The 23,151-nt window shown below is 43.3% G+C and overlaps 1 protein-coding gene across 6 annotated transcripts; it reads right to left on the bottom strand.

The window, feature by feature from the left end:
* Window positions 1-225: 225 nt before the first annotated feature.
* Window positions 226-22,983, bottom strand: LOC135394749 (palmitoyltransferase ZDHHC20-B-like). Of its 6 annotated transcripts, XR_010422962.1 has the most exons (13): window positions 22,722-22,983; window positions 22,326-22,352; window positions 22,102-22,196; window positions 21,921-22,041; window positions 21,737-21,806; window positions 20,500-20,653; window positions 19,568-19,606; window positions 19,342-19,471; window positions 16,426-16,552; window positions 13,939-14,025; window positions 9,725-9,834; window positions 6,975-7,082; window positions 2,349-2,421 (listed from the first exon to the last, which is right to left on the bottom strand). XR_010422962.1 is itself a non-coding variant. In XM_064625670.1 (12 exons), exons 1-12 carry the CDS (start codon window positions 22,855-22,857, stop codon window positions 2,348-2,350), a joined length of 1,170 nt encoding a protein of 389 aa, XP_064481740.1. In that variant the 5' UTR covers window positions 22,858-22,983; the 3' UTR covers window positions 226-2,347. The 6 variants fall into 6 exon arrangements, 5 of the variants coding, with proteins under 5 accessions (XP_064481740.1, XP_064481743.1, XP_064481741.1 ...); XM_064625670.1 differs by lacking the exon at window positions 6,975-7,082 and having other exon boundaries at window positions 226-2,421; XM_064625673.1 differs by lacking the exons at window positions 6,975-7,082; window positions 13,939-14,025 and having other exon boundaries at window positions 226-2,421.
* Between the last annotated feature and the right edge of the window lie 168 nt (window positions 22,984-23,151).

Here is a 23,151-nt window from a genome sequence, read left to right as displayed (position 1 = left end):
CTCAATATTTGTTCCTCTTTCAAGGTGGAACACTAATAATATTGATGACCAACAGAATGTGTACAAGAGAAGGCACCTGTACAGCATTACTATAGCCTCGTTCTGCCTAAAAGCATTTCCTATGAAAATGGTTTGAAGACTTGAAGAAATACACCTGTGTTCCTATGTTGCACACAGCTATTGCCACACAAGTTAAGATAAACTTCTAGCTTGTTCAAGTCCATGGCCTGTTTTCTTCCAAAGGTTTATTCAACTTGTTGCAGGGCATGATACTGTTTAGATAGATAAGTACAACTTAGGTAATAGTACATGATCACAAATATGTAATTGTACGCTCTAAATAAATAAGCAGCAGGTACATTGCATATGGTGGTTACAATATGGTTGCGTACACATGTTTATGTTGTCCTGCTGCAAGGCGTTCAAACGGCCGCCCTTCAATGAATTACAAGAATGCCAATGGGGTATTTACAGTGTCACATTTGTGGCAGTAGTTTACATGCAATTACTTCTTTGCAATTTACACACCACATACCACTGTACAGCCTAGATGTAGTGCACAGGTAGCAACAAAGAAATAGCTTTAGTTGCGGGAGGTATCAAAAACTGCACTCCTCTAATGTGGCAAAGATAGTTTTGTGTCCATCACATATTCAAATAAACAGTCTATACAATCGGTACAGGCAAGAACAACAAATGGCAAAGTGCAAAAGTGCTTAGAAGCACCTCAAATACTGCACACCAAACCTACAAAGTGGCTGATTACATTGAATCAAGTATGCAGTTTCTATAAGCTTGTAATTGATCATAGTTACGACCAGCTAAAGTTTGTTCGCTAAGAAAGCTTCGGAAACCCTGCAATTCAGCAATCAAAGGCCTTACGTATACAGAGATGCGAATCTTGCGGTGTGGATATACGCATGACATGTCTATAAAATCACTGCAGCTTACTTGTACATTGTTCCTAGTTTACAGCTGCTTCATCCATTTTAATACATTGTATATGCATCAGTAACAAGTATTGTACAGCTGCAGAAAGCTATGTATTTTGTATCGTGCTTTACAGGACATGGAACTACACACGTAACTGTGTAGGTTCCTTGTTTTTTAACCATCAACCAACCAGCTAGCTGGCCACCACAACAAAACTCTCTGTCGGTTCTGAGCTTCTTTTGCCCATACGTCTACGTGGGGTTCTGCTAGACAGAACTGTAGAGGGAGCACGTATGTGCAGGAATGTATTAGGGCAACACATTCACCAATGTCATAAGCGTGATGAAACTGACATATAAACAGATATGGATGTCTGTTTATGTTTTAGCAGGGTGTCTACCAAATTGCATCCTTCATATTCCCAGACGTTTCCAGGTTTTCACTGACTATCTCAAGCAAATTCCCCGACCAAAACATAAGGGAACTTGTTGCCTGCTGCTATGTATACAGATCCCTCATAAAACAGATCTGCTTTTTGGCAAATTTCCTGACATCCCCCCCCCCCCCGCCCCGTCTTTTCCAGTCGCCTCAAAATTCCCTGACAATTCCCTGTTTTCCAGGTTGGTAGACACCCTGGTTTTAAGATGTTAACAGCTTTTCCTTCACAATCTTTGCAAGGAACTTTGTCACCTAACACTTATGGCTGCTATTAACTATTGTACATGTACCATTTACTGCACTCACAGACTTTGGTAGTCAGCATTAGTCTTATTGGTTCAGGCCTTTTGCTTCACTCAATAGCCATCCTTGTACTTTTACCAGTTTTGCACTGTTTGCATTAGACCATGACAACTGAGTAAAATAGTTTGTACACACGCACATTGTAAATTACTTCCATAAATTAAGTCACCGTTACATTAGCATTTAACAGACTAAATTAGCATATGGTGCATGACTCAGAAAGGAACAAGATGAAACTAGAACGACTAAAAAAATGTCACGAAATGATTACCAATTGTGCATGATCCCCTTCAAAAAGGGAGGAACAAAGAGAGGACAAGTATTAATGGCAAAGCAGAAATGAGTTGCACACTGCACTCAATCATTGACATAAAATTCTACTTTGAGCTAGGTTCTCTACCCGAATAATAGCCACTACAGACGGTTCAATTAAGCACTCATTTCGTAGCAGCCATCGAGCCTGCCTAACTGCCAATACGGGTCGCATCACAAGGTACAATATTACACGAAGTTTTTGGAAAAACACATCTGCAAAATTTCATAGCGCACGTGGTTTTTGTCCTAAGTACAAGTCGCCTCCGTCACCGTATCCCACGGGGGTGACCTGCACAAACAGGGAGCTACAAATGTCTGCGTCAGTTCATCTTTCTCTTGGGTCATCCCACTCTGGCTGTCATACGAGGTGGTCGGCACGGAGAGCGGTCGCCACCTGCTGGTCAGGGTTGACAGAATGAGATGCTTGCGAGGCTAAAAGGAGAAGTATGAGGTGAGAGACCGTGAGAAAACTGCCTTTAGGGATAAGTACGATCCAACATAACAGCATTGAAACCGGGAGATGGGTTTTGCAACAACACAGCCAACCTTTGTGTTGAAACAAAGTGGTTCGGAAATATACAAGGTGCAAGAAGAGCATGGTGGCCTTAGCAGCCTCGATGAAAGAGAGGCACAAATTAGAGACGTCAAAATTTTGCACATGGACGTAGCATAGTGGTGTTTACAAATACTATGTGGTGTCTCTAGAGCTGATTTTTTTTCTAGATAACGGTATCAAATAAACTTGGATTTGTTTCACTGTCATCATTGCATTGTGCGTAGTGTAGAAATGGGGTAATATTAGTCGTTCATTGCAGTACATTTCATGAGCAATAGTACAACACATATTATTTATTATCTGCAATATGTGAAAAATCTGAATGGGCTGAAACTTTACCACAGATTTTTTTTTTTAGACAAACCTGACAATGTAGGAAACAGTTACCAAGTTGTTAACCGTTTCCTACGTTGTCAGGATTGTCTAAAAAGAGTCTGTAGTAAAGTTTTAGACCACTAAAATTTTTCACATATTGCAGATAACATATGATGTCCATTGTTGTTAATAACAACACACAGGGTGCTCCAGCAACCACATGAAATTGTACTAAAAACATGCTACAGAAAATGTGTGGTCAACAGCATTTATCTTCTAAAAACTTTTGCAACATAACTCCAAGTAATTCCATCAAACTTGAACTAATAACTCTGAAACTTTCTAAGTCGAAGTATCACTTTCTTGCCAGGTTTAAAAAGTGCAATGCAGGTTTACCTAAATTCTCCACAAAATATGCTCACTGGTAGAAACAAAAAGCAAAATGATTACTTGAACAAGTACAATTACTGTGTCGCATGCAGTTGCTGTCGCATATGAAACGCATTGAACAGGAAACTGAAGACGCAGGTCCATATCCCTCTCCCATCCCAGTGATTGTACGCGTCCAGATAACGACTTCCGTACTTCTGACCTTTGCGATAATATGGAACAAAAAAAGATTTTTTCAATGAAAATTTGGTGAAATAACTAGTAGCATATGTGGCAAATATTTCCTGAAGGTCAATGCCACTGATCACACATTTTTGTAGCGTGTTTTTTTTACGACGATTCTTTGGCATGGTTACTGGGTCATCCTGTATTTAGAAAGGAGGGATAGCTCCACCCACTGAAATTATATTGGCAAGAAAATAAAAACAATATTCTGTTTCTTTCTTTTCCTTGATATGTTTTACCAGGGCACATTCGTATTAACAATCTCTCTTTGGTTAAGCTTTGTATTAAGCACACGTGCAATCGGCTCGTATCGATTGATTTAACTTAGATGATCAAAGTTTTGTTGATATCACGTGAGCAGTTCCAGATATTATTCTCGCTGCACCTTGTATTACTGTACTGACTACTGGGATGCATGTGACAATTCAGGCATTTGTGACATTTGAGAGGTCACTAGTAGGGTAAAGGGAATAAAAAGGAAGTTGATAAAAAATGATTAACAAAAAAAAAGCAAAAAAAAAAGACTGCATAGTGAGGCTGAAGTGTTGTGTTTGTCCTTGTGTGTTTTATGGCAGCAGCTAGTAGTATGTACGTAACAAAAGGCACTCTGTTTACATTGCACAGCTGCTACTGTTGCTACTGCTGTTGTTGAGGGTAGGATATTAAATGACATGCTGTTTTCCCCAGAACATGACCACTCCTAGCCTATCCTTATTAGATCACCTGCAGCATGCAAAGAAATTGGGTTAGGTACTTTAGCACAATTCCTGCAAGCCTTTGTTTGTATGAATTCTTTTTTTGTTCCTCAACCCGATTTTTGTTTTTGCTGCGAGCCCGCAGCATGACATCATGCGTGACCTGCTGTTTCCTGCTGAGTCATTTTCATGTAAGAAAAATAAAAAAGTTTGACCAGAAGTTACAACTTAAGTAATTGTTGGGAAACAGCATGTTAGTTTACTGAACATTTTAAAACAGCGATAAGGCGTAACAAAAGGTGATAATAGCAACACCTCGAGAACAGATTACTGCAAGTTTGATGTCTGCAAGACATCATGTGGCAAACTTTTCTCATGTCCAAAGCAGTCATGGATAAGCTCCTGAAAGGAGTAAGTTACAGTTAGTTACTACGTTACAGTTACAGGTAGCCTGCAAATTGCACATCTTGAAATGTAACTAGTAGTTACAGCTACAGTTACCATGTCAGCTTCCTTTAGTTACCTTTCAATGAAAAAAGCAAAATAAATGTAACAAAAGAAATCTGTTTTTACACTTGTACTGTTCAAGCATACTTACAGTACTGCGCTATAAACGGAGACTTTCCCATAGGCCATAACAGCATGGTGGGAGCTAGTCTAAGGCCATCCTGGGCGCGTATGAGATGACAAAATTCGTGGAATTCCAGGTTGAAAAAAACGTTTGGTTACTTCAAGCCTCAAGCTAGGGAAGTGCCGCATGGAAAATATTGCAATACCTGAGTTAGAGCACTGCACGGGCCCGGGCCCCCGACCCGGCCCGCGGGCCGGGCTGGGCTTGTTATTGGCTGTGTGCTCCGGGCCGGGCCGAGCCCGGGCCGACAAAATACGCCAGCACCGCGGGCCGGGCCGTTAAAATACGCCACCACCGCGGGCCGGGCCGGGCCCGGGCCGACAAATATGTTCCCGAGAGTCAGGCCCGGCCGGGCCACGTAGCTAATTCCACACATTGGAGATGCATTAGTTCATATCATCATGCTCTTGCATCATTCCTGTGCATATTTTGCAAAGACAAGCAAAGGGTACTGCATTATGCATATGATTCGACCCTCTAGAACATTCTCCAAGCCACTTTACATTGCTCCTCACTCCTCACATATTTCACAATCACTTTGGCTTGGTGAGAGGGATAGGGACTGGGAGAAGCAGTTTGTCGACAGCATGCTCTATCTCCGCAAAATCTTGACAGTGTAACGATAACGCCCCGTGCGTTCTGGATTTAATTTGGTCTCGTGCGGTTACGGTGTTAAACCGCCATCACTTGTATGTTTGTCTTCTCTCCTTATAAATTTACTTATAAATTTGTTTGATAATCGCCAGAAACGCGTACGTCGCGGCAGGAAATACTAGGCTGGGATCTACTCGCCGGGTCACCGGGCCGGGCTCTAGTCACTGGGTCACCGGGCCGGGCCGGGCCGCATAAAAATATGAAGGTCCGGGCCCGGGTCGGGCCGGGCCATTTTTCGATGCGCCCGGGCCGGGTCGGGCCCGGAAAAGTCGGCCCGTGCAGTGCTCTAACCTGAGTAACTTAATTACAGTTACCTTAACCAAAAGTAATATCTGATTAAAACGTGACTACAGTCGTGTTCAACTTAAAAAGGAAAAGAAATCTAGTCTGTCAACTACATGCGCCGTTGGAGACAAGGAGATGCAATAGCGCACCAGGAAAAATACTGCAGTGTCGTCATAGTAGGGGAGCGCACTTTCTGCCACAGCGTAGCGTCACGCGGCCGGCCTCAACGGCCAATACGGAAGCAGGGTGCGTATGCTGGATTACATTATCTGGCGCAGGAGGGAGTGTGGCCTCTCTGTGTTCAGCCATCCTATCTGCTGTGCAGTAATGTTTTCAGGGCTGACAGACTAGATTTCCTTTCCGTTGAACATGACTACAGTTAGAAGTTACTCGAAACTTCGTTAGTACCCGAGACTGGTCCAAAGTACAGGCACAACTTCCTGTTGTGTTCACACCAACAGTTGTGCGCATGATCAAGGCTAAAGTTGTTGTCACGCAGATTGTGCAGAAATGAAATGAGGGACAAACCAATGAAAATCGAGCAAGCTGAACAAAGGAGCAAGACACGAGTGAGCTGATGTAATGGACTTGTAGGTACCACTGCCCTCGAGTATTAGGAGAAAAACAGAGACAGCATGAGAGGGACAAGCCTTATTTTTCCTTGCAACCAGTTGCAATGCAAAAATAGGCTAATAGAGTCTGAGGAGTGAAAGCTGATGGCATAAGACGGTGTTGTCGTTGCTCAGACAAAAAGGTGTGTGGCATACCGCAAAAGTAGTAATTTTCGCGATCATAATCTTTCAGTGAATTTAAAGTCCCACGAAGTAACGATAACGGGAAATTATAGAAAAGCTGACTTGTAACGAGTTTCACTAAGTCGAACTAGGCCACTGAGCGAAATTTATTCCAGCACTGTTTTAGTACAAATGTATTTAGCATACTTTGGAAACATTTATAGCAGACGTCGATTTCCACACTAATTCGAACATCATTTTGTCATTTCATCTTCATTCTTAACTAGACAATGTAAACGTGCCGCCTTGCGAACATGCAAATTCCTAAGACCGCGAAGTCGACTACTTTTACAGCATATCAGGGGAACATATAGGCATAAAATGTTGCGGTATCGGGCAAGCAATGTTGACCTGCTTTAGTATTCCACAATCAATGGGGTACAGATGTGAAAGAAGAAGAAGAGATGTGGCATGCATGTAAAGAACGTGGAAGAACGTACATGGATAGGACGAGGAGCTAACAGAGACACAGAGAGACAGAGAAGACAGAGAGTCCCTCGTTTACTCAAGGAGTAGCTTCGTCTCTGAGCTCACATTTATCCTGGCCACTAAAAAAGTGAAAAGATACACACAGACACGTTTCAGCAGTCTGTCCCCTACCACACACTGCACATTCAGTGATACCTCGGGCATGTCCGAACAGTGATGCGTCATATGTGTGCCTTCCAACCGAAGTGTTTGAACGAGCGCGCCATCTACTGCTGTCTATCTGCAATGCATATTAGATAAAGAGACTCCAGAGGGCGCATAGCATGAGGCACGCAAGTCAAATCGGCCGTAATAGCAGATAACATGAATTTCTTTTGGACACCAATGAAATTATGGCATTTTAATTTTCAATTTCACTGTCTAATTAACTGTTTTGTGATCTTGCTCTTTATTGTTTAATTGCTCATTAATTTAATTGTTTATATGTTTCTTAATTATTTAATTGTTAATTATTTTAAGTGCTAATGCATATCTAACGTGAGACACTAAACTGACAAGTGCACTAATTGTTCCGCGCTGTTCCGCCTTCACGGTGTGCCGCCATTTGTTCAAACAAAACAGCCGCCGCAAACTGTCGTCTGCTAAATTTTTTCGACGAGCACACCCTCCTCAGACCGCGTGAAAAGCACTCCGCGAAGTCTGCGTCGGAGGAGACTTCCCAAAGTGTGCCTGTAGAGAATTTGGATGACGCACCGTTATGGCGCCACTTCCGGTGTGCAGTACACGGTGGCGCATCTCAGACTATTCGGACGCACCCCTCGTCATAACGTACGTGACAAGCATGTGCCTCAATTGCAAGCATTGTAAACATTGAAGGGGATAGTGACATTAACACTGACTGAGCAACAAGTACACAGCTCGGCATGCTAGTGTATTCTAGTAGTTCCCTTGAATGTGCTCCTTGCAATGACATCACAGATTGCAAGCACCTGCAATTGGTTGTCCAAGGCACATGAGTCGTCATTTGCAAATGCCTCGGAGTTGATGACACAACACGTGGACAGATCTGGCGTGTGGCCATCGACCCAGCGAAGCCGTCACAGTTGTAGCTTTAGATTATCTGAGTGTGATCTTTGAAATTAGTTACTACTTCCTTTGTTGTGCTGCTCAAACAGTGAGTTTGCATCAGAGAAAGCTGTTGTTAGTACATCAAGGTGTCACAAGGCAAGGCAGAGCTTCTACAATGTGTAGGAGTGAGACATCCCTGGTAACAGTGCCACTGAGAGTGCTAATCGCATGCTTAGCGGGAAACTGTGCAGATTTAGTCGTAAACATTCAGGTTACATCCGTTAGCAAATCGTCTGTACCCTCCATGAATGCATGAGCCACTTAAAATTGTTATTTGCTGTATTTACTCGCATAATTAACCCGCTAACCTGATTAACGCACCTCTTCTTGGGCACCCCGTTTTTGGGGTCACTTAAAATGTGTTAATTACGCAAGTACGGTATTATCATTGTACTGTATCTAGCTGTTCTGTTGTGAAGAAGAAAAGAGCTAAGCAGAATTCCCACAGGAGTAACATGCCATCACACGGTCATGTCACTACTGATTGTGTTGCGACAACTCACTGTAGATCACGACCTGCTACATTATAACGACCATGTCATAATCGCCACCCCCCCATGACAAGCCCGTCCACACGATCCACTAGGGGCGCTACCCATCGACCCGCGAGATCTACATTGTGATTGGACAAAGGAAATTTGAATTTTGAACGCGCAGAAGAGGACGTGCGACTACCGTAGCAGACGACACCAACAGTTCCTACGAAAACGTGTAGAATGATGATGATAATCAACCTTAGAAAGAAGCACTTCTCGTGAGGCACCCACCGCTTGTACAAAAATACTAAGGTAAGCTGAAGTACAAAGTATTGCAGAAATTGAGGAAGCAATAATCGGGCCGATGAGTGGCGCCACCACTGGCTTCCCAATGCGGCGCTGGGAAGGGGTGCCTATGACATGGTCGTTATAATCTAGTAGGTCGCGCTGTAAATAAAGGAATGCTAGGGGACACGAAGAGACGTTTGCCGAGCTTGCCCTTTGACCTGTCATAAACAGCTGTTCAGCTCAACAATGACAGCAGCACAATATACAGTCAACCCTCGATTTATGAACACCCTCGGTTCCCCAAAAAATCGTTCATAAATCGAGGGATTCATAAATCGAAAATTCAGTAAACTGAGTACTATCGAGCAAATGGAAGAGTATTTCCGAGTTGATATTGTGTTTATAATGCAATATATTGTGTAATTTTGCTCTGGACCATGCCTTCCGCTGTGTCAATTGAGGTCAGGAACGCTTCTGCAAAAACCCGTTTGTTGTTCAGATTTCGAGGGGTTAAGAACCGAGGGTGCAATACCTCGAAAACGTTTTGTCCACTCAGGCGTCATTCATAAGACCACGAATAATCCCTTTGAAGGTTCTTGTTGGCCTCGGAACGATCCGTTCATAAATTGAGGGCAAAAAACACTGGGCAACTCCTAGTTGGTTCCCAGAAATTCTGTTCATTATTCGAATATCGAGGTTCATAAAACGAGGAAAAAATGCATGAAAAAAGTTTGGTTCCCCGTGCTCGTGTTCATAAAACGAGGGAATTCATAAATCGAAGGTTCATAAATCGAGGGTTGACTGTATACTGAGTTTTTTTTTTTTTATTTACCTCTGCAAAGTAACAATCTTTCATTCCCCTTTCTTACCATCTGAGTGGTCCCCCTCGTCCGTTTCAGCCCACCTCTGCCGGTTGTTAAGCAGGCCATCTGTGTCCTCATCCACCATGCGTTGTGGGTAAGTCACGCCATCCCCCAAGCTGCAGGGAATGGAAGATGTACCAGGATGAACTACGTCTGCAGCCTTAATACATCAACGGACACATTTTCGAAAAGTCTGTGTGGCAATAACTGCTGCACAAGGCCGCTTTAGGAGAGCGGTGCACAAGGTCACTATGATTGGAAAGCGTGGGTGATGCAGAGAATTAGTACATCATGCATCTAATGGGTTTTCTCGCGTTAATTATGTTCCATTGCTGCTTGCATTCTCTTGAGCATTTGTCATTCTGTTAGAAGCACAGGAGTGTATACCATACATGAATCATTAGGCCACATATGCTAATGACACACACACACACGCAAACACATACACACACAAAAAAAAGGGACATGTTATGAGGTCAGTTTTCATCAGCTGTATATCCACTTGCACAGTGCTAAAGACATCCTGATGCACGTGGACGTTGGTAGAAACAACGGTGACACAACAAGAATGTCATAAACGTGCGTGCAAGGACCGTTGAAGGACCTGTGTCACTGCACTGGCACTGCTGCTAGAAAACAGTTGCAACTCACACAAGAAAAAAACCTGGTGCATGACCACCAACTCGGAGCAACCGAACTATGAAGCATTGAACAATACGGCAAAGCTCGCAAAAATCAATGTGCCTAGAAATCTCTTATTTCCGTAGATTTTTACGTTTTTCATTTACATGATGCGAAAGACAACAAAAGGAGTACAGAAAATGTTACTGTACATGCCTACGCATTTCTTTTAACAGCAACACTGCAAAGTTAACTCTCAACAAACAATAAATATAGAACCATTAAAAAAATAAGTAAATGATGCTAGACGTGTTTGAAATCCAAACTTACGGATTAAAATGGCTTCTATGGCTGCACGTAGAGAAACAGATACTCATTGAACGATGCGACAGCACCAGAGGACACGTGTTTCGCCGTGTTTGCGGCTCGTCGGCCCTGGGTAGCTGCGCTGCTGGGTAGCTGCGCAGCTACCCAGGGCCGACGAGCCGCAAACACGGCGAAACACGTGTCCTCTGGTGCTGTCGCATCATTCAATGAGTATCTATATATATATATATAGACTTCCTGGATTTATTCGTCTGATTTTTGTCCTCTTGGAATGGCCCGTGGTTGGACAACAGTGGGTGGTTCACATCATCTTATCTCTCACAATGTAGTGCTACTCCTTACACTTGAGTTTGTGACACACTGTGCGTTTCGTGCCAACGTCACCTAGACATAGAGAGCCTGCTTACTCCTCGATGCGACCTAACAACTAAGAGTCGACCAACCAAGACTGTATTTTCAACGGCCGTAGCCAATCATGAACGTGCTTTGAGCGGTCGTAGCCATGGAGACGAGCCACCGTCAGCCGCATGAGCAACCACTGTCGTCTGATAGTAGTGAATGTCCCTGCATACTAAATGGGAAAACAAAATAAAGCACAAAGACCAATTTTCTGTAAAGCATGTTGCACTTTGTAGTCCACATGTTCAAATTTGCAAAGTTAGCTGCAACAATTTAGGAGTTCTTGAATTCGCAAAACGGCGAATCGCGTTAGCAGACAGTCTTTGCGTTCACATGGCAAAGGAGGGAGAGGAGGCATTGAGCAGGCCTTATGTATCTAGGTGGCGCTGGTCATGCCCACATTCCACGTTGTACCAGAATTCGTACCACACCAGTCAGTCAACACCAGACAGCTCGATATACACAGACACACTTACCCACCCACACCCCCATAAGCTTCACAAACTCTGCTGGCCATACTACTTTCTTTGTGACCAGTGAAGTGACAACACAGGACTTGCATGGCCCATTTTTGTGCAGAAGGTTGTTACATGACAAACATGGCAAGCATAGAAAGTGCAAAGAAAGTACATTAATTATGAAAAAGTTGTGAGACCAAGAACTATGGCACGTTTCTGCACGATAGGTCGACTGCAGTCATACAGGGTCAACGCATCATACCAACCATTCAGCCAATAAGAAAGCTTCACTGTCCCTGCCAGAGTGAGGACGGCCTTTTCTGCAGAAGGTATCAACGTAGAAGGTTGCAGCATGCATGCCGCGTTAGGCCGCAAGCAGGCAAAGAAAGAAAGACGCAGAAATAGGGGAGGAAATAAGAAAAAGCAGCCAGTTGTAACATCCTGTTGGTTATTGTCTGCATTTCAGCATTATGGTAACTACAAAGAACAGTCAATTTCATGGCAAATTTCAATGCGCTATGGGAAACACAATGATTCGTCGTCATGCTAATACAGCGGACAAAAATGCGAAGATTGTGACAAAAGCCGATGAACCTGTCAATCAATGCTGGTTAATAATGGCCCAATAGGTTTTATTATCAGGGTGCTAGGGCTGAAAGCACAAAAAATGGCTCATAATATGTTCGCTCGTTCCAATGAAATTATGGCATTTTAATTTTCAATTTCATTGTCTAATTAATTGTTTTGTGATTTTGCTTTTTATTGTTGGATTGCTTGTTAATTTAATTGTTTAATTTTTTACATCACTCTGCTTGGAAGGAAACACATTTGGCAGAAATCTGTCTGGCTGTCGTACTTTCAGTGTGTGTGTTATATGCAGGTTAGAACTGAGCAGAATCTGCATTTAAGAGATGCATTGTCACAAGCATTTAAGTTGTTCCATTTATATCTCTGCACCAAGGTGCTTTTATAGGAAAAAGCCAGAGTGCTGCAATGCCTGATGCACTTTTGCAATGCATCCATTTTCTAGTTTTGGCACCAATGAAATGATTTAAGGGCATGCCAGAAATGTGACAAGATGAACTACTTTTGTGCTCTGTTGAAGTCTACAGTCAGGTAAATTTTCTTGTAATCATATACGTCAATATCTATTCTTTTTTTTTTTAAATTAAGGGTGGATCTCTCCACTAGAGAGGTCCATGAAGACTTGGACGTAGGATTTACTTTGGTGAATTTTAATTTTAACTTAATTCAGAAAATAAATTAGTTGTATTAATTTAACACTACACCAAACCGTAGTGCCAAAACATTCGACGAAATTTCTTAGGTGTCACCCACAAATGATAGGAAAGATGTAAATTCTAAGTGAAAAAGGAAAAAGCTACAGCAGGAAGAAATAAGGAGAGGGATGCAAGGCATTACTAAATGCATAAATCAAGGGGCAGAGTTCTACCAGGGAAGACCGAAAGAAAAAAATATGAACAACATAACAAAATTTTACGACAGCCAACTTACGTTCTAACATTGCTATTTCTGTTATACTCTGTAGCGACTGCTATTCACAGACGCAACAACGAAAGGGCTACCTTGGCATTGTACTACGATTTTTTTCGAGAAAGTTAGAAATATTATTGCGAACCAACTAGTTACAACTAAAAGAAAACAAGAAAACCAGCCAATTTCATAGTTTATTTTGGCACATGAGCTATCAAGAAAGGCCACCTAAAATTGTGCCACCATCGCTGCTATTTGAAACTACCAATGGCTTCCACAGTTCGAGGTATCGTAGTTGAGGAGAAGTGCAACCTTCCATCTTGAAGTGCGGCCACTTGGACAATGAACTGACCTTCCAATGGCTGTTGTCCATGGGCACTGTGACATGCAAAAAGGTGACCTCTACCTCTGACCGCAGCACTGTGGCAACGCCACTTAGATACAGAAGTCCTGCTTAATGCCCCCTCTCCCTTTTTCGTTACGTCAGAATTCGTCTGCTAGCCTGATTCACCGTTCTGCGAATTGAAGTACTTGCAAATGATCGCAATTAACTTTGCAAATTTGAACTTGTAGACTAAAAGTGCAACACATTATACCAGAAAATCAGTCTCGAGAAAAATATGGAACCCTTTTGCGCTTTATTTTGTTTTTCCCATTTAATACGTGGGGACATTCACGAGTCGCAGACGACAGTGGCCGCCCATCCCGCTGATGGTGGCTCGTCTCCGTGGCTACGACTGCTGAAAGCCCATTCGTGATTGGCTATGGCCGTTGAAAAGACGATTCTGATTGGATGACTCTTACTTGTTACGTCGACGAGTAAGCAGGCTTTCTCTATCTATGTGGTGTTGACTGTGGCCTTTAGAAGACACGAGCGGCAGCAGCTAGCAAGTGAGTAGTGTAGTTGTTTTTTGTTCTAACCTTGCCTGCGCCTGTGCAGTGCTGCCCATGGAGTTGTACGAACTGCTGGCCGGAGATCGCGTCGGGTATGTCACCCCGTCACCTAGGCTGTGCAGACCGCAGTTAGGGAGAGACACAAAGAGACCACGCTTCAAAAAGGTGGAGGGGGCGACTCAACACCTCCCCAGCTGCAGTGTCTCACAGCATACTTGGCACCAAAAGGAAAAACTGTGGTGATTGGTCTTTTCCCCCTTTTCAAAGCTCCCAATACGGGGCTCCCATTAGATAATGCATACAGCCTGAAGTTTTAGGGTTTTACCCGATTCTTCCCCGAATTCGCACCCCGAATTGAAGGTTGCCTCTTTAGGGTGAAACCCGATTTTTACCCGGCAAATTGCCCTCACTGGGATGTCTGTAGGAATGCACTAGCTTACTTGTTTGGCAGCAAAATGCAGTTACATCACCGTTTGTACCAAACCGCTACAGTTAGTTTGAATAACTGAGCCCGATTTCTCCCTGAATTTAATGTACTGGAAGTTTTTTCACCCGAATTTGCATGAATTTAGTGCACATGTTTATTTACCCGATTTTTACCCCCCGAATGTAGGAAAAAATATTTCCTGAAAACTTCAGGCTCTAATAATGCAACAGGAAGTGCAAAAGCTCCGCGTTTTTATTGGAAGAAACAAAGATGGAGTCACGTGCAAGATCAGTGAAGCTCAAAAACAAAAAAGGTTGTATGTACTAGGGTCTGCGTGTCTTAGTTGTAGTACCCCTTTCATAACCTTGTCAGGTAAAGAATTGGCTTATGTAAGGATGTAAACTGTACGCGGAGACAACACACTAGTGAACAGAGCCTGAAGTTACAGGGTTTAAACTGATTCTTCCCTGAATTTGCACCCCAAATTGAAGGCTGCCACTTTAGAGTCAAACCCAATTTTTACCCGGCAAATTGCCCCCACTGAGACGTCTATGAATGGACACGAACTCGTTTGGCAGCGAATGCTGTTACATCGTCGTTTGTACCATACCAGTACAGGTAGTTTGAGCAACTGAGCCCAGTTTCTTCCTGAATTTAGCATACTGAAAGCTCACACAAATTTTAAGCAAATGTTTATTTACCTGATGTTTACCACCGAATTTAGAAAAAAATATTTCCCAAAAACTTCAGGCTCTACTAATAAAGAATGCAGACCCCACATTGATAGTGGCCCAAGCAGCAGCCAAGTATACAAGCAACTGTCTGAAGCATTACAGGTGCACTACACTGTGACTCAGTACGTCCGCCTAAGCAAGTCAGACACCTTTAGATTTGTGGGAGGAGTTGACTTGACCCGCAGTATAGTGTATGAGTGTGGGGTAACCACCAGGTGGCAGAGCACTAGTTATATTGCTAGCTGAGTTCAGTGTTCTTCAATTAAAGTTGTTGGAAGAAAGCACGTGACATACGCTCTTCATCTCGTCTGTCCATCGTCTGAAGTGTCACATTTCCTGTTGCATTATCATGTCACACCCAGAAGCCCACTCTCCTATTTGCTCTCTCTAGGTTTTTCTCGGCAGCCTAAGTATGCTGTGAGTGCTTACAGATATTGCATAAAGGCTACAAAATAACATACCAGTCTCTGGCCACGCATTATGCTCTGCGCATTAAGGTTTAACATCATGCATTGTGCAAGAGCACTTTGTGACGTTTCTTTCTGGCCTGTCCACATCCATTTGTCACTGCGTAGTTCTGTGGCACACTTTGTATTTTTTTTTTAAAGCTTTCGCACAAAACATCAACGAGAATGCTAAATGCTCAAAGAGGAAGCAAGTTCGATAAACTTTGCAGACCTTTCAAACTGTGTAATATCGATGCTATATTTGTTGGCAGGAATTTATCTTAATGTAAAGACTACATGACAGCAAATATACATACTACAAAACATAAATATAAATAAACACCTAGGGTCAGATTTTTTCGGGTTAAACCAGATTCCTCCCAATTATTTCTCCCGGATCAGTTTCGGACCAACTGGGGTGAATCCCGACTTCTGCCTAAATTCCAATCAGGTATTACTACGTTGTATCACATAAAGTATTTAGTAGCAATCTGTGTGTGTGCCTGATGTAAATATTATTTGAATGCAACAATAAACTATGCTAAGCATATCTAATTTTACAACACGCGATGCTTGTGATTGTGATCCTCAACATGCATGTTTGTCCAATACATGCACCTTAAACTCTGGGCCACTTGCTGGACAAAGAGATAAAGGAAAGTTACCCGACAACATCCGAATGCATCAACGGCAGTCAATTTCTCTCCAAATTTCACGTTAAAAAACAGCAACCCCTCCCCCCCCCCCTTCTTTCTGAATCTGGGAAAGGAGTTTAACACCAAAAAGGTCAGACATTAAATATACAGGTACAGGTAATTAGCGTTACAAAATGAAAGCCCTTGTTAGTGAAACACAAAAATTAACTGACAGACAACCGAACAGAAGGGCTACGACATCACATGCTCACCTTGAGAAAAGAGGCAAGAACCAATAGTGCCAATCGTCACCAAAAACTTCGTTGAAGTTGGCATGGCGCCCCAGGCTGAAGCCATTCTTGTCCGGACCAGTCCGGAATATGGGTGGACGAAACGATTCTGAAATCATGGATCAATGCACTAATGAAACACTTCACAGAACTACCTCTTTTCGTGAGTGACATGTGTACTTCCACAGTGTGCTAACACAGCTTGAAGCACAAGTGTGCCTTCTTTTTAAATTCCTCGCAGATTTAATGGGCCCCTGGTGAGGCTATTTGTGTTTTGTAAACATGTTAGCCCAGCAAGACGTATTCAACTGTAAGCGGTAGTCATAAATACTAGTATAACTAGGATCCAAGTTTTTCGGGTTAAGTGCCTTTACCAAATTCGAGGGGGGGGGGGGGGGGCGGGGGGTAAATGGGGCGCTCATGATACATTAGGGTGCTATCGGATTATTGCCTTTTCTTTCTTCCCAGCAAGCCGCCTGCATACATTGATCAAACATACTACATACCTTGCCATTTATAACGACAAGCAGGGCCGGAGCTAAGGGTGTGCGGCAAAGGCACATCCCAGGGCCCCTTCGACATCGGCGATAATGAAAGGCTAAGATTTTTGCAACATGGGAACTGGCAACAGGGGAGAGGGGTACAAAACTTGTGTGCGTGTGTGCAGGGCTGGTGAGCGAAATTATGGACCCCGGGGATGAGTCCTGAGCCCTGCCAGCTCCACTCTCCTCACCGCTAAATAACATAGTCCCCCCTCGCCAGCCCTGTATGTGTGTGTCCCTCCTACTTAATGCCACAATTCCAATTTCTAGATAAAAAAAGACGAATTTTTTATATTGGAGGCAACTTTTCCACATGACAGTGTCCTGGCAAAAATGTTAGGCACAATAGACGATTTTAAAAAGATGCGCGCGCCACCAAGCGCGTGGCGCAAGGCAGCATGGGAACATTGAGGGACACTGCTCAGTCGTCTGCTTCGCTTACGGTTTACCCCGGCTGACGCTGCTGCTGCGCACACAGGGAATGTTGTTGTTGTTCTTCTACCTCCGCCACTGGGCGTCTCGTAATGCTCAAAGGCGCTCCAAGTTCCCATGATCCCTTGCGTGCCACAGGTGGCACTTGCTTTTGTAAAAAGGTCTATTGCCATCAAACAGGGCACAACTGACGTCTGCTGCAGCAACGAAGCTGCAGCTTCAGCTTCTCTGCTTGCAAACGCGATCACCCGACTCGACGTTGCCAAGTCGAACAGGGCCGCGTCTACTTTTCGCTCCCCCCGGGGACACATGCCAAATTTGCGTCTTCTGTGTTCATTGCTGTTGCGTTACGCGATTTCTCAATATTAGCCACGTAATAACTAGGGCCCGGAATCTTAGGCATTTGCCTGTAAATGCCTATACACGCCTAAATGCGACATTTTGGGGGTTGCCTGCCTCTTTATCGACTCCATTGAACTGTAGACTTTTTTATACCCCTGTCACACGGTCAACGGAAAATGACAATCGACTAGAAGGCCTTCGAGATTTTATATCGCCTTTGAACTCAAATGGATTGTCTCGGTGCCACACGGGAAGTTTTTGATGGCCGTTGAAAGCTTCCGCATTTGGCCTTCAAAATGCTGCAGCGCGCCAACCGCGATGTAGCTCCTTCAGCTTCTTTTTGTCTGGCCACATTGTTTATTGTTATTGTATTGTTTTGTTATTGTTATATCATTGTGCTGTGGTTTGACGCCACGTATCCTCTCGCAGGCGCCGGTGAAAAAAGCAGGGAAATGCATAATATGCAGACTAAATACAAACGTACCTTGAAAAAAAAAGAAGAAGACGATGAAGCTTCCAATAAATACAAAAGCAGAAACCGCGTCAGGAAGTGTCGTCTGATGCAAAGAAATCTCGTTTACAGCGCATTTAAGGCGAACAAAATGTACTCGAGAGTGTAGGGATCCTCGTCCCGACGGCCTTCGAGACTTCGAGGGAGTTCTGTGGCTCTCCCTTGACCCACTTGACAGTCCGGCCGAAGGCCATCCCGAAACGCTGTGTGGCAGCGCACAATTGGCAGCTGAGTCAATTAATAACAGCCCCAAAGGCCTTCGAGATGCCCGTGTGACAGGGGTATTAGATGCCATAACAACCTTTTTTAGAGGTGCAAGTGCCCCTTTCAGTCTCATGCTGAGTGCTGCATTTTGCTTTTCGTTTCTGCAGAACTTTATTCTTTTTGCGTTTGATTTCCTTCAGTACCTTGGTTTGCTAGAAGGGGTTCATGTATATTTGATCAAAAGATTTGACCTTTCTTGGCCTTTGTTGGCCTTCAAGGGCGGAGAACTAAATGTAGTACTCAATATCGCTCTGTTCCTAGGCCACCTCAGCATTCGGGTACAAGAAGTCAAAGCTTGAAAGGTACCGTAGCCTTTCTTTCCTGGATGGAGCATTCTGAAGCACCAACAAAGCCAAATAGTGTGCTGGATTAACGTGCCTATTTTTGTATTTTATGGCCTATTTTGCTGTTTGTCTTATTAGAATCCTCCGTACCTAGCGCTCAGTCTTCAAGTCTCAAGAATCTGATACCTTCACTATCCACTTTATCCAATCCAAGACAGGACAAAAAATGGAAGGAGGCATGGCAGGGCCCAACAGTAACAGCTCCCCATAGAACCCATAGTTTGAGATAGTTCACACAGCACTGGGCACAATGCAAACAAAATTGACTGGACCTTTTGAGTGATTTCAAATGGGGTACCTACCGTACGTAGAAAAAAATACTCTCACTATTTTGTTGGAGCTACACGCGGGTTGAGGGGATAGTTTTCTATCGCCAGCCGCGACAAAGGGTGAAAAGGGTGTCTCTGGTACACTAGCAGTGGATACAGACCAATGGCTGGAAGATAATGAGGTGCAAATTTACCCAGGGTGGAGCGGTTCACTGTGACGAGATAACAGTGATAGCCAAACAGCGACACCAGGCTGATGGCAAACATAAACGCCACAAAGAACAGGAACAGGATGTGAAAACGGCCCCAGCCCTCCAAATCGTTCTGGAAGACAAATGTAGAGGAATGCCACAACTTCCAATATTTCACATTTCGGCACGACGGACATTAAAGAAGGTATAATAAGCAAAGGTGACAGACCCTCAAGCAGTGAGGTGCTCTCCCCCAAAAACATTGCATCTGTAAAAGCTTTGGGTGAACACATTTCTGGCACTGCACTTCACACAACCATGCAACGCTAGTTATCAACAGATTGATAAAAGGGGCACTAAAATGCAAAAACAACTTGCTCTCAAACGAAAGTTAGTATTTCAATTGGTGCAATTCAAACAAAATTAGTTCACACAACGCTACCATTTAGAAGAAAAACGCAATGAAAACAGAGCCATGCAATGTTCAATGAATGCCAGCCATGCAATGTTGCAATGTTCACAGACTATGTTCAAAAACAATGTTCACTGCTTAGTGCCGAAGCAAGAAAGAGTCCGGTATAATTTTGATTGTAGCTTCCTAACGGAGTTTTGAATTACGATGATAAGTATGAAATTAACGCAGCGTGAAACGTAATTTGAAGTGAACTTGTTTCTGCATTTTAGTGTCCCTTTAATGACAAAGAAAATAATGCGGAGCAATGACAACCCTCTCAATGAAAGAACCATAAAAGTGGCAAAGTGGCATAAAGAGCGAGAGTAAAAGGGTCAGCGGCACCTCTCATTTGAGTTCATGCAGTTGTACCTCATTACAGTAATCCATATTCACGATAATTTCCTAGGACTGAACTGAATTGTTGAGTGTGTATGCGCCATTTAAAAAAGCATCGTTATGCCCTCATGTCACACAGTATGGGAGTTCCGAGCACAGATGACTCCCATACACTTGAAAGACAATGCAGTTACAAGGGACGCGATAAAATTAGGCGTATTTACGGCCGGTAAAAACTTTGTTCGGGGATGCAGATGTCACCCTGACGTCTTCGTTCGTACTAGTCACTTAATGTACTATAATGAGGCACGATCATAATCAGTTCATAATCAGGAGTTTGTGTTGCAGGTAAACATTATGGCGCTCCTTACCGTCCAAAATTTGATGAAGTACTGCAATGTGGTTGCGGCCACAAAGAGGCAGTAGATTAAGGAGTATGCCAAGAAAAGGATGAAGAACTTGTAGTTTGTGAATGAGACGCAGTTGTTCACCCATGGACAATGATGGTCCATCTTCAAGATGCACCTGGGGAGAAAAAAGTACAGGGTTTGTCTTTGCGAGCGTTTATGCTACGACAGTTTGTCCCTGCACAGGGGAGGGGGGGCAATTCTGGAGAAACCGCATGACAAAGTTCCCGTCCACTCACGAGGCAGCAATAAGGCGGCATTCACGACAGCCATTGGTCCGCAGAAGAAACCATGTGCACCTCACCTTGAAATGTTGTCCCATTGTTTGGGTGAGGGACCAATGAAGTCGCTCCATGGGCAATAAGGGAAAGAGGGAAACTGGGGGGGGGTGCACAGACAGCTGACCTACTTGCATAGCATATTGGTAACACAAAACTATGAATGAATAGATAAAGCCTCACGTTTCAGGGCTAAACCTCGTTATTAGCATTATCCTCGCTTCGCGTAAAACCCGAAATAACCTCAACGTGAACTTGCCAAAGTGCTAATTCAGCCACTAGTACAATGGTTTGTAAAAAAAAGTGGTGAGGGAACAGCACTAAGGCACTTACTGACACACATGAAAGACAAGTAACCAATAAGAATGAATGGACATAATTTATCTGGCCTATTAATCTGTAAGGTGTTCAATTCAAGATGGGTTTGAGGACTTGTGATGCTTCAAAATTTGTGCAAATTACTCGTCATGCACAGAAGGGATGGTCTCTTAATGAAAGAATAATAAAAGGAAACACATACTAAACAAAAAATTACTTTATTCAGTGCTCGGTACCACCAAGCAGCATTTAATATGCATTATTTAAATAAATTTTTATACTTTATAGCCCGGGACATAATAAAACTGATACGTGTTAGTGCCAGAGCAACATCCTGTCAATATTGCGTGCAGACGTGGGCACAAGGGTGCCCTCATAACCAAGTATCGGAAGCACTACAGCAATCTTTGGGGCACTCTGCAGCGTTGCTCGGTACTGCGTGTAGCTCTTGTTCTGCACTACACTGATCTCGCCATACGAAATTCAACCATGCAAACTATTAGCATTCATTAAGAGTTCAGTTCAGAGTTCATCAAGAGTTCCTCAGAGTTCATTCATTAAGAGTTCAGTTCAGAGTTCATTAAGAGTTCCTCCACATTCCTCACCTTCCACAAACGGAGCAGTGGTGCGCTCGATCTGGCTTGACAAGATGGCACTTTTCGCAGTACCTGATCACTGAAAATGTCACATCAATTCATTACACATCCGATATTTTTTGCAGTGACCTTGAAAATTTTCTCTGCAAACAAAAAGGAAAACGAGAGAGAGGAAAGAGAGAGAAGAACTTACTCCCATTTATGGTTCGGCACGAAACTGGCAACTGCTTTGCCAGTCGCTCAAGCATCTGCCGTTGAGCGTCTACGCTAGGCTCTTTCTCCAACCTTTCTGCCTCAGGTTGGGGAATATAAAACTGCACAATCACGGAGGATACGTCAGGGAGGACTACATTCATGTTTCTTTAATCACATACTTGCTTTGGTATGACCCCTGGCTCTGCAAAGATGGTCTGCCAGTATGACCACGCGAAGGTTGCAAATAGCGCATGGTAACCCACAAGGTAGAAAACTGAAACGCAAGTGCAACATGACTTTAAAACAAGGTTTGTACAGACAGTGCAGTGACACGCCCTAGACAACGACACATATTGGATTAAAAAAAAATTGCAGATAAAGAATATGCAAAATGTGTCCTCACCCTTTTCGAATATGTTGTCAACAGTGACTGAAATGCAAGACAAGGGAGCATTAAGTCAAAGTGGACAAAGACCAAAAGTGGACAACTTGCTCTGGTATATTAAATATATTATGCAAGTTAACTCCACCAAAAATTGTTATTTCGCCTGGAAGGAAAACTGCAGCCTGCAGGTGTTTTATTTGTTTACAACTTTTTTTTTTTTTTCGTTCGCTTTTTCTTATAAGCTAACCATCGAAGCACGCTTATCTGCTCGACAGGAAGGTGACGTCCCAGAAAATCACGAGGTGTTTCATAATGAACCACACCCACAACATTTATCAAATAAGTGCAATACCCCACGACAAATATCCGTAATCATTACAGATAGAGAGAGAGAGAGAAGAGAAAATGGCTTACAGAAACACAGTTGGATAACATAAGCATAGTAAGACCAAGCCACAACTGCAGTGATGAATAGCACAGGGCACCACTTAAATACCCGCACGCAAACCGTACAGGCAGTGCCCTGAAGACTGAATATTCCGGGTGGCATTTTAACCCATCCTACAGTAATCCAGGGACCATATCAACATCAACTTCTCTTTTAGGGTTCACGAGAAAAAAAGGAACACAACGATTGACGTCAGGGAACTTCAGCACGTCGTCCCGCGTCTGTCACTTCTGCGACTGGTGGTGGAAAATTACACTTGTCAAACGAGTAAAATGCTGAAACCGAAACTACTTTCCTCCAACAAACAGACACTGAAGTAGATGATTAGCTATTACACATTGAAACTCATAACAATTAAACAACAAGTCCACGAATAGAATAACATGCAAAAGACAG

Source organism: Ornithodoros turicata, chromosome 5, assembly GCF_037126465.1.
Source record: "Ornithodoros turicata isolate Travis chromosome 5, ASM3712646v1, whole genome shotgun sequence".
Lineage (NCBI taxonomy): Eukaryota > Metazoa > Arthropoda > Arachnida > Ixodida > Argasidae > Ornithodoros > Ornithodoros turicata.
This window is presented reverse-complemented; position numbering and strand designations above follow the sequence as displayed.

Bases quoted from the DNA above. Each gene is read 5' to 3' on its own strand.
- LOC135394749 (XM_064625670.1), bottom strand. From the start codon at position 22,857: ATGCCACCCGGAATATTCAGTCTTCAGGGCACTGCCTGTACGGTTTGC. The intron at 22,042-22,101 runs GTATGTGATTAA...GTGATTGTGCAG, and splicing joins CAGGGGTCATACCAAAGCAA to TTTTATATTCCCCAACCTGA. The intron at 9,835-13,938 runs GTTAGAACAAAA...CATTCCCTGCAG, and splicing joins ACTGCACAGGCGCAGGCAAG to CTTGGGGGATGGCGTGACTT.